The following is an 18,108-nucleotide window of genomic DNA, read 5'->3' as shown; positions in this document are numbered from 1 at the left end:
TCTTACATTTCTGCTTAATGTCAGAATTTGTGTAAAGACTCTAAAAGGATGGTTTTATGTATCTTTATGTCCGTGATGAATTTTAAAAGCAGATAAACAATGCAGTATTGCCATTATAAGCCAGAGAGACCATCCAGGAAAGATGTAAAATGTCTACATCCAGAATAGTGGGCTCCCAAGCTGTGGTCTTCTCCGGGGAATGAGCTGTGCTGAGCTGTACATTACAATTCTGATGAAGCCCTTATGGCATGACAGATGTAGAGTCTCAAACTTTTTGGTACGTTTGGACGCAATGAAGCTCAGTAGGGCCAAAGCTCAATGTGGCAGACATTGCTGGAGAAAATCTCTTATCATGGTTTATTGAGTCCTTAGAATCTTGCAGAATAACAAGGTGTGGAAGAGGTTCTAGCTACTGGTTTAACCCTCTTTTCTCCTTAATGAGTCCTTTTGCACCATCATTGCCTGAATCTCCTTCAGACTATTCTCAAACTTCTGCTCTATAGTTTTCCTAATATACTAGAGCTTCTTTCATGTTTTGTTTTGGTTTTTGTTTCTTGGTTGTTGTTGTTGTTGTTTTTCCCAGCATATAATACTACTAACTAGAGATCTGAAAAAAAAAAAAAAAAACCAACAAAGGTTTATCCACAGAATATTTGCTTTATCATATTCCTGGTAGCATCCAAACTTCTCACCGTGCTCACAGATCCAGTTTTATGTCAAGAAGCAGAAAGCTTCTGTGTCCTTAATGTTGATTTATAAACCTACTCATAGCTTTGGTGTGTTCTTCATCTCACTTGTCAGCATAGATAGCTCAGATGTTCTATGTAGCTATGTGTACTTTTTCCTATCTTATTATTGTCTTCAGTGCATGTATCATTAATCCCATGATAAGAGCCAAATTGCCTTCTTTCAGAAGCCACCATAAAGTGTGCATGTTTTGAAAGCAATTACAGTTCCAATGAATAAACAACTGAATATGACCTGCAACTTCTGTGCACAGAGACAAAGCACTGACAGAAGTGGCATTTGTATGGGTGTTTTAAGCTCTCCCCACAAGCACTGTTTATAATGATGCAAACAAACACCGACTCTACAGACCACTTAAGCATTACATCTCTACCTAAAGTTGCAGCTGTAGGCCCAGACAATATTTTTTTCCTCTTGATTACATATGTCCTGTCTTTTCCAGATTCAATTCCACTGAATATAAATACAAAATAAGAGCATTTCTAAGTGTTTCTATCTCCATTTATATATTATGCTCAGCCATAGTTTTCCATCTTACTGATATTACTGTAGTGTCTTGTCAGGTTGAAAACATCCAAGAGAGAAATGCTGAATGTTCTGCAATGGTTTTGAAGGAAAGCAGTCTGTGGCTTTTAAAATGAGGTAGTCCAGTGAATGCTGGAGAACACAGTGCCCTGTAATACCTTTTCAACTGAGTCCTGAAACCCAAAGAGGATGGGCAATCAATTGTGTGAGCAGATTTGCAAAGAATAAATAGCACTAATGTTCAGGTATGAGAAGTTTCTTTTTTATTAAGTGCTCCAAAATGTCTATCAGGCAGGACATTTGAAATTTTTTCTTAATTTCTTGACAAAGATCTTATCAAGAAAAAATCTTGAAGTTATTCCTCTTCATCTTTTAAAAAAACAATTGCATTCATATCTTACCAAATGAGATTACGTATTCTGAAAAAATAAATATGATACTCAAAGAATGAACATTTTAGAATGTACTCAATTAGCTCTTTCTATCACTAGATTCATTTACTTGTTTCATCAGTAAAGCCTGATGTATCAGTAGATGTGGCTTCAATTTGCACATGTGATTCAAACAGTTTTATGTTCTATCTTTTCTGCTTATTTTTTTAAATATTTTGTATAGTATGCAGTAACTTAATCATCTCTACCATGAGGATGACTATACCTGTAAACAGATACATATATAGCACACTCCAATATTGTTCTGCACAGGACAAATAAATAACACTATTACAAATAGAGTTCTTTTCTAACCTTTAAAATTCTATGAAATACATGTTTTAAACTTCCTTCTGAAGATTCCCACAGTGGCAACACCCAGTAGTGTGGATTGTGTGGGAAAAATCTCTTTTCAGAGATAGAGCAACATCAAGAGACAATTTTCTCAAAAAGCTGTTAATTTGTTGTAGCATAGACCTTATCCTTTTTGCTTTGTTTTGTTTGTTTGTTTTTGTTTGTTTGTTTTCTTGTTGTTTGGTTTTTTTGTTTTTTTTTTTGTTCCTGTTATGCCTTACTAACATCAATCTGAAAGATAGAGGTAGTTCCAGGGAATTGCAGCTCTAAGCTGTTGTTTTTTTCCAATGTGTCATTGTTAGTTGTGCTGTTTTAAACCACTTTATGGTGATATTCCTGTTTGCCTCCTTGCCTGCCTTACTGTGATTTAAACCTAGTCCACAGTCCTCTTGCATTATCTGCAGGTGATAAAAGTTCTGGCTTATTTTCTGATAATCTCTCTGTTGCTTTGGTGGGAAAGATAGTTTATTTCACCATAGCCATTCCAATAGCAACTTGTGAAAACAGCAGCTTTTGGATGAGAGTAAATGTGATGAGTTCCCTGAAGCAGCTGTGGCAGTTATGGTAGCAGCCAGGAGAATGCCAAATCATATTTTTATGTACTTTCAAGGGAAATAAATAGTCTGCAATTTTTTTGCGCAAGCTAAATGAAGTAAAAAAAAAATTCATAGGTTCTCCATTTTTCCTCTGTTGCCATTCATGACCTCCAACAATGAAGACAACTGTGCATGCAGGTGGTAACTGAAAGCAGTTTTGTTTCCACATCTGCCTGTGCATGCTTCCTGAATTCAAACCTTAAGGAACTTCATTGTATATAAAAAAAATAGAATGTGCACAAGACTTTATTTTGCCTGCTGACGTTTCCTGGGAGGTAAAATTTTCTTCTTGAATCTTGTGGGTTTAATCCATTGCTCTCTCCTTCATTATTCATCCAAAAGGAATTGGCTAAAATGCTCATGGAAAAAAAATATTTCCTCTTTTCTATAGCTGATGTCTTATGAGAAAAGCTTCCTATTCTGTCTTATGGAGCATACAGATATTTTCCACCACTCAATATTGGAACTGCCTTATTGTCATTACAGTTGATGTTTGTCTAGGACTGTCTAAGACATTAAGAGTAATCTTCTAGCTGCCCTGCCACAGCTTATATCTTTTGGATGCATGAGAAGTCCTGGGGCTACAGTTACTTTCCATAATATTGAAAAGAACTAGCATATGTTCTTTGGGCAGAAACAAAATTTCTTTTTCTTGGCAAGTAAGTTTAAACATAATTATGTGGTAACATGCACTTTGGTTTAGGAGACAGGGATCACAGGGATCACCATTTATGTACCCTATAATTACATGGTATTTACCACAGATATCCTACTTCTGCCTGTAACTTACCATATGATTAAGTGACCAACATTTATAATCAGTGAAGTGTATGCTGCATGATATGCATCTTCCATATAGTAGAACAGTATCATAAATTAAGAGTTGGTAAAACTGGTAAATTAAGAACTGGTTTTAAAAGGGTCTGTTCAACCTGGGGAAAAGAAGACTAAGAAGGGATATGATTAATGCTTATAAATATCTGAAGGAAGGTAGGAGACAAATGCGTTTTGGTTTGGTAGTGACAGTCATGTTGGCAGACGTTCACAAAGAGAGGAGACAAATTGCTCAGGGAGATATGAGAAGTAGTGCACCCAGTTTTGATCACTAGGGTGAAGTCATGGAAAGGGGCAGAGCTGTCTGCTACTTCCTTACAACAGCTGTGTTCAAGGGGTCCTTTCAGAGAGCGGATAAAGAGTGTAACAAGAGACCACAACAATATGCCTGTGAATTGTGAAACCAGGTGGGAATTGGGCACCAGGCACGCATGGCCTTGCTCTCCTGAAGCCCAAGGCACAGATAAATGTCCTCCTCTGTTTTCATGTTCTGAGATGTATCTTCACTGCTAATTAGTCCTGCCTGAGAAAGTCCATACTGCCTCACTTCTCTAAACATTGTGCCCAATGTGAACAAACATGATGGACAAACAAGGAACTGGAGTGCACATAGATGGGTAGGATGTTAGGAGTGGTAGTATGGGAGAAAAGACACAGCAACAAAAGATTTCAAGTATTTTCAAGTTTGATACCATGAGAGTTTTATTCAAAGATGAACCTTATTATTATTATTTATTTATTTAATGTTTTAAAACCTCAAAATACCACTTTCCCTAGTTCCATACAGACATTTTATTTATGACATCTGTACAGATATGAAAATATTTTATCCAACCAGTGGAGATGTATACCAGAAATTGAGTGAAAAATTAGATTTCCCAACAGTTCTATTCAAGTCTCATACCAAGATTTAGCAATACCAAGGTTACTACAATGATACAGCCGCTAAGATATTCAGCCTAAGCAAGATAATCCTCCCACCGTCCTCTTTTCTCTGGTTCCAGCCTGTCTAGGAACAGCGGTTGTCTCTGTTTGGCTAGAGTGAAGAGGCACTTGGGAGATATCGTGTGGCAGTATTTCACTGAGTAGATACTGTATTTCATGCCTCTGTCCAAGAATTTTCTCTGGGGAAGTATGCTTTTGATCAGGAACTGATACAAGGCATTAGACTCTAAGTTATCTTTAGGTTTGTTTCTCCTTAACTTGAAAGAATTCATAGTTTGGAGTTATTAAAAACATACAAACAGATACATCATTGAGGATTACTTGTAGTCCATAATGGTGTCCTTACAAGTGCTCATATTGCTTCCCTGTTCTTCCTAGTGATATCTAACAACCTCCTGACAATGGATGTTACGTGGCATGTCAGATGAGAAATCTTTATTGAAACAAAAACCCCCAAGTTCCTTTGCTCAAATGAATGTGGGATAGTCATTAGAATGGGTTATATTCCACCAGATCATATACTTTTTGCAACAGTCATGAATAACTGGGAAATGGCAGCAAACAAGAAACACATTGCCATTTACTGGGTGACATGCATTACACATTCTCAATTTTTCCAGATAATACATTCAGTACTAACAAAGAGGAAGGGAAAATAATGTAGAGAAACTAATCTTCTGATCTAGATAAGGTAGTATAAAAGTACAGCCAAGAATATGAGGATTCTGACTGGCTATTCTTTTTTCTCTTAAGTAATTACACATAAGAAATCCTTGTAAGGTTACAAAAATAAGAAAAGTTTTATATTTATACCTTCTTGGGTTTAGCTTTCAGATAGCCCACTTTTCAGGCTGAAAGAAGAGGGTTAGTGCATTCGGTTTAGTCAAGGAAAAGCAAAGCCAAAAAATCCGTTTAATCTGTCCCTAATTCATTTTTCCCAGCAGGGTGTAAAAAAATATAAAATAGCATGAGAGTGGTACATTTATACACTGATATTGTAAGCCCATTAAGGTATTTAACTTTCATGGATTGTCTGAAGGATATGTAGATGTTGTTATCCTTTAATTATACTGTAATCTTAGTGCAATTATCGTGATGCTAACATTCTTCCACAATATTCCACAATAATAAATTAGCCATTTGGGAATAAATGGCATTACTTAAAGCTTACTTCAGTGAAGTGTTGAAGAAATATTAATATATAGGGCAGCTTGTGAAAATATATGACACTATCTGTTTCTAGAATTCATTATTCTGGTATATTTTAGGGGTGTAAAATTATAGCGTATTCTTGAATTTGCTTAATCATGAAACAGCTGATGGAGAAATATCTGGAAAAACTCAATGAAAACACATTTAACATGCAGTGCAGTGTTTTGGGGGCTGCACTTTAAACACTGATGCAGTGTTTGTCAGGCTCATCAGTTAAATATGTGAGCAACACGATTTCTGATCCATTTTATTTCCCCCCTGCTCCATCTTGCCATTTTTTTCCCCTGAACATAAAAGTGTCTTCTGCGTTCTTTAGTGGTGTAATTCCAGCAACGAAGACAGACAGATCAAATGTTTACTGTAACTGCATAGAAGATGAAAGAAGGTAAGACAAAAAAATAAGCGATAGTCAGAAACATCCAATAGGACAACAGAATCATCCTATAGCTAAAATGCATGTCAAATTTTGCAATTATTCTCAGCAGCTACAGACAAGGCAATAATTGTGCTAGTTAATAATGCTCAAATACCGTCTTCCAGTTTAGGGACTCGATCTGGTTATTTTCACTTAAATTCTATGATGTTGTTTATAATTACACTAAGGCAAATTAAGTATAAGAAGGGGGTTAAACCAATGTAGTAACTAGTTCAATAATATCTTTGTACAGTTAGTCTAAACAAATGCCTTCTAACTTAATGAGAAGATGCATTTGAAGTAGTAATGTTTTATCTCTCTGGAGAAGAGTAGCAGCAACAGAGCTGAGTCTTTCCCTGTTATTTGGAACAATTACATTTATTTTTAATAAAAGATGAGCAGGAAGAAGTGTTAATGTGTGTGGAAGGGTCTGTTTTTTATAGCCTCATTTACGTGGCACAAAATATAATTGTGTCTCTTATTTGAACAGAGAGGAAGTATTTGCAAATTGGTTGTTTTGTGTGCTGCAAGTTTGAAATTAGTTTTCTTTAATAGTTAATGATAAATATTTATTAGATGCTAATTTTTAATAAAGTTTCTTTACAAAAATCTTTTAAAAGATGAACAGAAATGCTGGTGAATAACAGAAGAGAATCATTTGCTTTAAAGTGCATTTTTCAGTAGTAGAATTGAATTGAACATCACTGATGCTTTGGAAACATAAATGCATACCTTATTGACTTATGCTGGTGTCATATACCTTATATCAATCTTGACTGATGGTTATTTTTGTAACAACACTCCTAAAACTTCCTGGCATTCAGGGGAAATCTTGGTTGTTTGGGTATACAAGGTCATATCTTTACCAGATGGTCACTGTGTTCCCCAGTGTCTTATTACAGTAAAAGTGGCTTAATGAATACTAGTATAGTGAAAGATTTTATGAGTTTGGTTTTGAAATGGAGTTTTCCCTTTGCACAAACAGATTTAGATTGTGACTGGCAAATAAAAGAAATCTTAGATGGATGATCATAGTCAGTGAACTGGAGAACACTGAGGAAGAATTTTTGATCCACTTTCCCACTTTTTTTCTTTGGTGCAGTAGTGTCTCTGACAAGTGAAGACATCAAGATGGCAAGTGAATCAGTTTTCCCTACTAAGCTATAAGGAGCTTTTCTTTGTCTTGATAAATGATGTCCAGCTCTGCTTGACTAAAAGCCAGGCATAAAGCACTTTTTTGGCTCCAAAGCTGATTACAGAGTTCTGCTGTTTGTTTGTTTAAATAGGCCCAAGATAAGTCTTTTATCTTTTCTGCCTTAGTATCTTTTCCATCGTGGATTAGGAAGTAGATCCTCAGATGAGTTAACGTCAGTCTTTACATAATGTATAATTACTAGGCCAGGTATTAAAGTTGTGAGAGTTGTGAAAACATTTGTCTGTATGGTACTGTACTTGTGCTGATTCTGATTTCCATCAAAAATGATCAGTACCCTGGGTCTAAGATGGTAAAGAGGGAGTTGAAGCACCACTACCCATGAGGTAGTTTGGAGGTCATAGGAAATATCGCAAGACAGATTGCCTCAGAAACCTCTGATTATGCTGAGACCAAAGCAGAAGTGGCTAGAGAATCAGGAAGCTCCTGCCAGTTCTGCTGCAGCTTTCTCTCTTGGCTGCACAAACAGCTTTCAGAGGGATTTGGAGGAAAATGAGAAGTGGTATGCACTCACCCCATTTAAATAGGAAAATGAACTGGGAGAAACTGAAAGAAATAGTTCCTCTATTCAGCAAAACATTTCACTGTGTGTATGTGTTATTACATCTCTGCTAAGCCTGTTTCATATTTGAATACACAAACTAAAATGTAGGCTTTCCCTTGGGTAATCTGGGTTGAAGCCTACCTTCTTATGGAAACCATTTCTGGTTCTGCTGTTTTGGAAGCTGCTTTGTTATTTGCCTTCTAGTTTATATACTGCAAGGGCACTTGAGTAAACCCACACTGAGCTGTATGCTTGAATGGAAGCACTGCCTTCACCCAGTGACTGTTTCTCTCATGCAAAACCTTTCATTGTTCATTAACTGCAAGCAGAGTGTTCCTTTTCCAGCTAAGTAATCACAGTTTATACTATTAATAAGGCTTTTAATGTATGGTTTCACTTAACATTAGTTGCCTGATAAGAAAGTAAGTTATTTTTCAAAACAGTCATTTCTTTCTGTAATTGTTTTTATTATTATATTTAATATTTTTTATGAGACAGGTTTTCTTTTTATAGGAAAGAAAAAAATACAATTTGTTTTGATCTCCAGGTTCTTGTCTCACACTTTTACTGTTTTTTTTTTACTGCATTATTTTTCACTTATTCTTAAGTTCCAAGAATCATCTTGTCAGTTCTCTAATCTTCTCTGTGAGTCAATATTTTCAAACACATTCTATGCCAAAACCAGCTTTGCTGAAGATTTTCTGACATGGTTTGGGACATGGTTGGGTTCCAGCTAATGTGGCAGGTGAACTTTTAAAACACATAGACTTTGTAGATTTTAAAACTGAAATTCATGTCTGTAAATGGGAAATACGAATGCTTCTGTACAAAATGTACATGAGCCAACACATACTATCATGACAAAAATAATGATAAGTAGTTTTGTTTTGTTTTGTTTTGGTTTTTTTTAATGAAGTATGGGCCAAAATTATCTAACATTTGGTCAATCTCTATTTTTAGTGTCTGTTTCAAACTGCTTACTGGTGGATACACAAAGTAGTTAAGAGTATTCATATTCTTGCTAAATCCTATGGTATTTCAGGAAGAAAAAGAAATGCTGTCTCATATTCTTATTTCCAGCAGAGATCATTTTGTAGAACAAGCAGTTTTATAGCTTTTTTATGAGAGCAATATGATGACTATTTCAAGGAGTAATTCTACATCGACTTATTTTATTACTGTTATTTAACACCATTATTTTTGTTATATTTTTCTAGCAGATGCAGTCATCCTTTTTCCCCTGAAAATTTTCTTTTTATCAGAACACCTTTTCCCTTTTTGAGAGAATGGCCAGTTTGGCAGCTGGCATCTGGCAAAGTTCAACCCACCTGGTAGCATTGTAAAGAGTCATAATTTTCAAGAAATACTGAGCTTCTGACATGGAGTGTACTCATCACAAGTACAGAGGCATATAGTTCAGTATATGCTTTTAAGATATGACCAGTTATTTTAGGTAATTTTTTAAAAAATCACACACAATATTATAATCTAAACTGACTTTTGCTCTAATTCAACTAGATGCTAAAGCACCAAACGAGTTTACTGTAGCATCAGATATATAAAAGCAGTCTCTGTGTTACATAACTTGTTCATGCAATGCCTTAGAAGAGAGAGAAGATGATTATCAGTATAGATATTTCATTTGTATTTTGCCTGCATATCTCATGTTTTGTCATATCTTTATAGATGCACAATAGCAATTTCAACAGCCTCATTGTCTGCGCTGCTTTGAGTGTGTATTCTGTTATTCTGCACACTAGGGAAACATTATAAAAAAATGTCCTAATTGATACTGACTTTGTGTGCAACAAGGAGTAGGAAAAAGAAACCACAGAAAGCTTACGTGCATATTGTTCTAATCTTATTTTCAGATTACTTGTTTCGTCAGTTGTGCCCTCACATCATGATGTGCATCCAGGGCTATTCCACTTAAGCTACTGAAATGACAGGCTAGTATAACCAACAGAAGTGATGGGAGAGCTCCATTTTATCATGTTTAAACATAAGTGAGATGTTAGAGATGGTTTGCCAACCCAAAAGCTGCTACTGAAATAGTTGTGCTCTTTTAGTGCAGTGTACACCAGTTTTTATCTGAAAAGTTTTCCAAGAAAATTTCCTGAGCCAAGAAAGCTACTGCTGAAAATTATAAATTGCATCAGATAAAGAGCATATTTCAAAGTGAAGAGTTCTTATATGCATTTTGAAATCAACTGAGGTCCTGCATCAAGAAAAAATACGTTTTGATAGTTTAGTAGCAATATATATTTATTACATATCTATTTCCCATAGTTTCTGTGACTGTTCTTTTGTTCATTTTGAGGAGTAGGACTACATCCTCATGGATTTTTGAATTGGTTTTAGCATCAGTCCATCCTTAGTTTTTGTTAGATTTATACATACATGCAAAACCTACAGTATTCTGAGCAGTCTTTCCTATTTGATATCATTCCAATGTTTAGGAGCGTATTAGATATAGTACTTGAGAGATTTGGAAGAGAGTACTACCAGCTTTTCGTACAAAGGAGAGATTAAGTGATTCAGGAAATTGTAGGTCTGAAAAATTCCTCCTGACTAAATTAATAACCCATGAGCATTTGCCACTGTCAGAAAATTAGGTCAAAATTAGCCAATTTTCTTCAGAATTCCATTCAGGAATAAGTTAGTTTTACATCTGCTGCTTTCTTTAAATTGTAGTGATAGTGATAAAATGTCCATGCTCAACAGTGGCTACAGTTTCTGAATGTCTGGGATGATTTGAAATGACTTTGTGTTTCTTTTCAAGTTGTTCCTATGCATGACTGGAGTTCTCATTAGAATGATCTTCATGCAAGGCCTGCCTGCTTCTCAGCTATCATCCACCTCATGCTTTTCATTTTTGTCTAAAGTAAAGCTGCACCAGCAAACACTTGGAAATGCACTCTTTGATTACTAATTGCCTGCACTGATTGACTTAGTTACGTGTTGTAACACAAGCAAGTTTTTTGTTTTCCTATTGTGTTCTGCCTCATTATTAGTTATAAAGGTGACATTTATACTGTAAATAGGATTGAAAACCTGAAAGGGAAACTGTATGTAAAGATGGGAGCATTGCGTAAGGGTTGAATAAGTACTGAAGTATTAAGGCTAGGAGCAACACATGAATATGGCTTCAGAGTTTTATTATCTTCAAATATTATTAAGCAGTGATTTCAAGGTTATAGACCTACCAAAGACTGTGTTAAAATACAAGCATACATGACCTAGGAAATAATATAAAGCACAAATATTTTATGAAATTGTATTTATTTAAAATGTCTAAATAAACATGAGGAAGTGGTTCTCAAGGCAGTGATATTTTAGAAGTATGTAGCAATAAGCAGGAAACAAATGAAATGCATTTCATGGACTATGCTTCGGCAGGACTGCTGGCTACTCTAAAATGATGACTAATAAAGTCAATGAATGACTTGTAATTATGTGTGAATGTTTTTCATTTTTTAATTGTTGTTTCTCTGTGTCAATTAGCAAAAGAGAAAAAAATGTTATTTAGATATTTAATTCAAAGAATCTTCAATGTGGTTTAATTCTAGGATTTAGTAGATTGGACGTTAGAATGCTGTGTTCTTTGAATACACTGGTGTGCTTTAAATGATGTAAAGGTATTTAGTTGCCTAGCTTATCATGTTGGTAACACAGAATTTTTCAAAAAGAACTTAATAAATAGAATTTAAGAACAGACACTACAGAGGAATGAAAATTCTTAAGTCAGACTCTGTGTTTGGCATTTAAAGAAGTTAGTCCCTCTGTTTAGTTGGAGTTCATGAGCCTTAATGCAAGTTTATTTGTAGAGCATAAATTGTTTAAAATGTCAGGGTTTTTCTGCCATTTAAGTGCACAGATGACTGTTTTTCCTTAGAGGAAATACTCGAATTCCAAACTAAGAAGAGTTTTTAGGTGAGAACTGCTGATGGAGGCAGTCCAGGATGTACAATTTGTCTGAAGACTGCTGTGGATTTGGGGATGAACAGGAAAAACTGGTGAGATCTGACACTGCAGAGAATGTTCCAGAATTACATCTTGGCTTACAATCATGAAAAAAAGCCTACCTGTTCCACTCCTTGTTTGATTTTTTTAAAAGATTATCGCTTCTGGTTGTCTGAATTTGTCTCTTACTCTGTTTCTCTACAAATAGGAGAAAAGATTATCCCAACTTATGAAGAGGTAATAATTTGCAAAAATAAAAATGTAGATAAATGAATAGCAAACAGGCAGATTGCTGGAAGGTGTGGAAAAAACTATGGAATATGCATAGTGGTAAATGACTCATTTTGATAAGGCCACATATCTGCCTTTTGTCCATAACTGGAATTTGTCTTCTTTGTGTTTGGTCTGTTTTTGTGTTCTTTTTCTGTATGGAAAATGTATTCTTGAACTAGTGGTTCAATTGTTTTTCTTGGATCTTGTTCTTCTGACAACCAGATATCTTCCTGCAGTTTTAGATCTTATTTAATTCACTACAAAATTGGTGGTGGGATAAATTTCATTCAGAAGACCCTTTACTGCTCTGGCAATGCCTGGTTAAACCTGCTATTCTGTTAAATCTTTTCAGAAGTTACTGAAATAGTCACAATATTTTTTTCTTTATTGTAGGTTTCATATATACTGGAGAAGTTGTGCATCGAATGCTAACAGCTACACAATATATTGCACCCTTAATGGCAAATTTTGATCCCAGTGTATCAAGAAATTCAACAGTCAGATACTTTGATAATGGTATGTAGTAGTCCTTCATAAATAAATGCATCTGTGTCCCTTGATTCTTCATATTTTCCTAAATATTTTTGAAGGAAAAACTGAAGATTTTTTCAATATCTATTTTTTTAAAACTCACAGGCTATTTAAACCCTGTGGCTAGACATCCAAAAAACTTCATCTAGAAAATGGTTAGAGAGTCATTAATTCTTTTTCCTAATTGGGTAGATTGCTGTTGTGTATCAAAGTACATGAATTAGCAATGCCTTTTACCAATTTTAAAAGGAAAAATCTGTCTTCTATAAAAGTACAAGTTCCTGTTCCTTGAAAAATTATTCAGAAAATACTGTCCAGCCCCTTGGCTAAAATGGAAATAAAAAGTATTCATTGAGTGCAATACCAAGTCTATACAGAAGAAGGGCAGGTATAAGGTTAATAAACCTGTCAAAGTCTGAATGTCCATGGACTTCCAGGATTGGAATCCAATATGCTCGTCTATGCCATGAGTTCTCAGCAGTCTGCCATAGAAAAATTTGAAAGGTTAAAAGGCAAACTGCAACGTTTGCAAAGTCAAAACTATGTAAAATATTTCAGATGCCTTAAATGTGTGGACATTTTTTCATGAACTCGGTTATAATCAATATTTTGAAAACATAACCTATGTGATTAAATGACTTTATGCTGCCTTACCTCAGGACTTTAGTGGTTGAATACGTCACTTATTCTTTATTCTTAATTTAAAACCTACGGATAATATCAAAAAATCTGTTTTTTTTTTTTAAATGTTCTTTGATAAGTCTGTACCATCCTTTGAATGGTTATGCACAGTGAATTAAGACAAAGATTAAGAATATGTCCAATAATACATCCTATTTTCAATCAGGTGTGTACATTTTTATTTTTCAGGTCCGGGATCAGTATATATCCTATCACTATTTTAACTAAGTCATAAATTTTTCTTACATTCTCGTCCTTAGTTGTTAAGAATTCAACAGAGTTGCATGAGAACATCCTAGTCCTTGAATTTTCTAAGAAAAAAAAAAACTGTTTTCATTTTTTACATCATCTGGGACCATGGCCTGAGATTTGTCATCTTTCCTGAAAGAATTAAAATATTTTGGGAAAGATACTATTTATTATCATTGTATTCCATACCAGATTTATTAGCTTCTATCACAGTGTTGAATATATTTTTGAAATTTTACATCCTTCCTCATGCATAAGGTATGATGATCTTTTGGACCACAGGTATACTTTGGGACATAGAATTTGCCATCTTACCCCAGATTTTTTAAAAAGTGTGAGTTGTCTCTTCAGCTCCTTATAACTTATTCATCACTCTCTTATCCCTCTGGGCAAGTGTGCTAGTTTAGGACTGCATCTGTATTGGACAAGCACAGAGTGTGGTGACCTGTCCACCATTGTGGAGGCAATTGCCGACATTCACATGACCTACACAAGTGTCCTTGGGAATGAGGAGACTGTTTTGGAGGAAGCCGACCTCCGCTTTAGTTTGGTGTTCTGAGATGCACTACTGGACTGGCTATAAAAGTTTCTGGTTTTGCTCCAATATTTTAACAGTCCCTCTACATTCCTTTAAAATGAAATTTAGTATATTCCAATAAGCATTAATAATTAACAATTAATAAATTTGATCGCAATAGGAAAAATGCAGAGACAAATGCTCAAATTAATGAGCATGTGCTGTATTTATGAAAGATACATGGGCCAATGATGCAATGTACTTAGTGTAGTATGCACCAGAAATTTGCATGCTCACAGTTCAGTGACATTCTCTGACCATATATATTAATAAAAGTTACAGCTCTGAAGATCTGTAACAAATGATATTTCAAGGGTATATAAAAAATGCATTGAGCTAGAACCAAACTGAGCTACTCTGTACACCCTGCAAGAAACAAAATTAAAGTGTTGTAAATCAAAGCACATAACTCCCATTAGCACCAAAAAAATAGTATGTTGGGTACGGTGTATAGTCCTGGAGATGAAAAAAGAAACATTTTCAGTAAACACGGCTCAGGTGATAAGTGTCTTTCAGCCAAGCTGCCTGAAAGTATCTGCAACCCTCAATATCTGTACAACATGTTCGGAGTATATGCAAATCAGTTGGGGTATATTTTTATTGCAATAAGTGGATATTCAACAAGAGAACTCCTGTGAATATTAACAAGTCTCTTACAAGTAAATCTCTGCACACTAGACTTAATATTTACTTCAGCTATGAATTATGGTTTTAATTCAAGCTATATTTATTTATTGCCAGTTCCTAATATTCTTCAACTTGTAGAGCCTCAGCAAGGGCTTGCGCTATGCAGAAAAAAATTAACGCTATTGATATTAATGCATAGTTAATGGAAGAATATGAGTTCTTCAAATAATAAGTTTCACAAAACAGGTAGTGCTATTAGCACTTTGCTTTTCGAAGTCTTCATGGTGTATATATGTAAACACATACCATATGTAGATAGTGGAAGAAAAGCCATGGAGGCACACCTGTGAATATTGGATTTTGTTTCAGAGATTCTTGGCTCCCTATGCATCTCCAGACGAGTTATTTGGCCACTCTTTATTTAACAGACTTTCGTGTGAGTAGCTGAGGTAGTTATCTGTGGCACTGTGATGTCTGCCCTTAAAAAGATTTCATCTGCAACGTGTGCTTGTAATATCTTCGGCTCTTCAGATGCTGGGCTGAGTTGCTAAATAGAAAAATCACTGTTTTTTGTTTCAAGTAACTGCAGTTAAGTACTTTTCCTACAGTCAGTTAATATTTTTCTCACATTTTTTCTTCCCTTTGCCTCTCTACCCCCCCCCCCACTCTGGGGTTCACAGGCACAGCACTAGTTGTCCAGTGGGACCATGTTCATCTGCAGGATAATTACAACCTGGGCAGTTTCACTTTTCAGGCCACCCTTCTCAATGATGGGCGTATCATTTTCGGCTACAAAGAAGTAAGTTGGGTCAGAAAACTTTCATTTGAGTAGAAAAATCTCTTTATACTTGTCAGGAATTTCCCCCCCAGTTTTGATGGATGTTTTTAAGTTCAACTGTATAAGATCATTTCCACATATTGCTTTTAAGTCATCTATTATGCAGAAAATTACATTTTATTGTAAAAGTGATGTTCATGTGATGGATTTGAAGAACATCAACGTGGCTCAATGTGCCACTCCTAGATTTCAGTTGGCCCATTTTGTATGGTTGTAAGTGTTGGCCGTTAGCAAAGTCTTGATTGATTTGTAGATTTTTTTGCAGCTTTGAAATCTAGAGCAATATTCTCAATTTGTTCAACTAACTTACATACTCTAGCATCAAAGGTTAGTAAAAAAGGCTACCTTTTACATTTTCAATTTCTTGGCAACTGAAGTTCTTCAAGGTCTACATATTTCAAATAATAAATAACTATTTTGTATCTTCTGTGAGGCTTTCCATTTCTTTGGTGATAACACTGTTTAGATTGAAGCCATTTGGTTTATCTTCTTAGCTTCAGTATGTTGCTGTCTCGATTGGGATCTTGTGCATTTTCCAAGTCTTTTAGAACTTCAGTTGTATATTTCAATACTTTTGATGAATCTTTCTTAATACTAGACTAGTTCTGAGGCCATACCTCCAAGGCAGTGTCCTGCAAATGAGCATCAATAAGTGGATAAGCTTAAGTCTGCGAGGACAAGGAATGCTTTCTTTCATTTTAATTACTCTGATTATTTAAATATTTTAAGCTCAGTTTGGTATGGAGAGTGTAAGAAATTGACTTTTCCTTGAATATGTAAATGTATTTTTATCCTCCACGTTAAAAAAGAAAATGTTACTAGTGATATGACTTATTTTACAGATTCAGGGAAATCTGGTTTCTCTTCTCTCTCTGCTGCAGACCAATCGTGTGCTATCAGGCTCAGTTGTCATGCTTGTGTCAAGGCCATGTACCTGAATGAAGCAATGCTACTCTCCCCTTCATTAGAAAGCTAGTGGGAGAATAACAGGGTTGCTGCAGAATATTCTGAGTTATTTTTGTAGATGAAAGAAACTTCTGATATGCCCACATACCTGGTTTTCCTTATCTTATAGAAGATGTGCTGATGTCTCTGACTCTCGGTTTGTTTCTGAACATTATGTGCCATAGTATTCATCAATGCACTTTAATAACATGTTGTCTCCAGCTTCAGAAAAGCTTTGCTCTGGTTACCAGAGAGGAGCCTGAGCTTTGTCAAATGACTGTGCACCAAAGCTTCATTATCTCCTGTTGTTGAAGCCTTTAAAAAGGAAAAAAAACTTTCCTTTAAAAAGGAAAAAAAACTTCTAAAGACTACAGAAAATGTCCTGTGTTCAAGGCCCGGAGAAGTGGGGAGCTACACTACTTCAATCTGTAATTTTAAGATAAATTTGCTAAGAACTATTTATGAATTCTGACATCAAAGTGGTGGTGTTATGAGAAAACTGCTATTCTTGGCTATCAGATCCTCAACCCTTTCTCCCAATGTTTAGGACCCTGCCAAATGAATTCTAATATTGGTGATAGAAGCTGCTACTCTAAAATGATAGTATCGTGTGTTCATTTTGCACAAATGTATGCAGTGATGCTGAATGCCAGGCATAGAATATTTTATTCATTTAGGAAGGTGGGAGGAAATGGGTCACTTCATTAGCAACTATGCTATATGATGTATGGATAAACCTAGCAAGTTCTGTGGTAGCACTGGATGGGCTTCTTGCTCTCATTGTTTCTACTGAGAGGTTCCTCCAGACCTTGTCTGCTTTCCAGGAGTAGGTTGTTATCATAATCTGTTTCAGTAATCCTGAGAGACAAAGAATTTGAATTTACAAATGTGGTAATTTATGGCTTTTTTCCATTGCTCAGCAATGGCACCTCTCAAATTCCCTGCACGGTACAGACTGTCACAAATTATTCTTGTCCTGAATGAAATTTCTTTAGAATTATTGCACACATTCAAGGGCAGAGACTTCTAGCACAGTAGTTACATACTTGTTGCCTGCAAATAATTTGATAGTTTTTGTGAAATCTCAGGTTATTACAATTATATATTTCACTGGGACTTGGGTAGTTAATTTGGAGAATAAGATCTTTAGAAGACTACATTCGCCATGTGCCTTACTTCATTAAAACTACCTCATCCAGGAAAATGAAAGAATATTTCCAATTACTGATGAAACACAAGTTGTCCAAAAACAAAAATTGAGACACTTGTAAATTAAATCTTAACTCCAGAGCTTATACACCCGGATAGGAATTGATTTGGTTTCTGAATCCAGTACTTTCTGAAGTCTTCCATTATGGAATAATTTCTCTCACTGGTGAGTCATATTGTCACGGGCCCCATTAACTCCAAATAAAATTACTGATGTAAGTGCTCACTAGCATGAGTGAAAGGAGGGAGGGAAGATTTCTACCATCTTTTTGGCGCCACTTCATGTTAACATCACATTTCATCAAAAATGACAGTGATCTATGGCAAACCTGTAAGGTCTTCACTGCATTGTCATAGGAAGCTTTCAAGCTGAAACATCAATGCAAGACATGTATCGCA

At 35.4% G+C, this 18,108-nt stretch overlaps 1 protein-coding gene across 2 annotated transcripts in view; it reads left to right on the top strand.

Moving 5' to 3' along the window:
* PLXDC2 (plexin domain containing 2) overlaps positions 1-18,108 on the top strand; it is a 232,235-nt gene that overhangs the window by 158,129 nt on the left and 55,998 nt on the right. For both annotated transcript variants that reach the window (XM_010712710.4, XM_085227302.1), the window contains exons 5-6: positions 12,446-12,568; positions 15,398-15,516. In XM_010712710.4, coding sequence (XP_010711012.2) covers positions 12,446-12,568; positions 15,398-15,516 — 242 coding nt within the window. The remainder of the gene's footprint in view (positions 1-12,445; positions 12,569-15,397; positions 15,517-18,108) is intronic.

The sequence above is a fragment of the Meleagris gallopavo genome, chromosome 6 (genome assembly GCF_905368555.1).
Source record: "Meleagris gallopavo chromosome 6, MGAL_WU_HG_1.1, whole genome shotgun sequence".
NCBI classification, from domain to species: Eukaryota; Metazoa; Chordata; class Aves; order Galliformes; family Phasianidae; genus Meleagris; species Meleagris gallopavo.
Note: the sequence above shows the minus strand (reverse complement) of the source record. Positions and strands in the feature narration are given on the sequence as shown.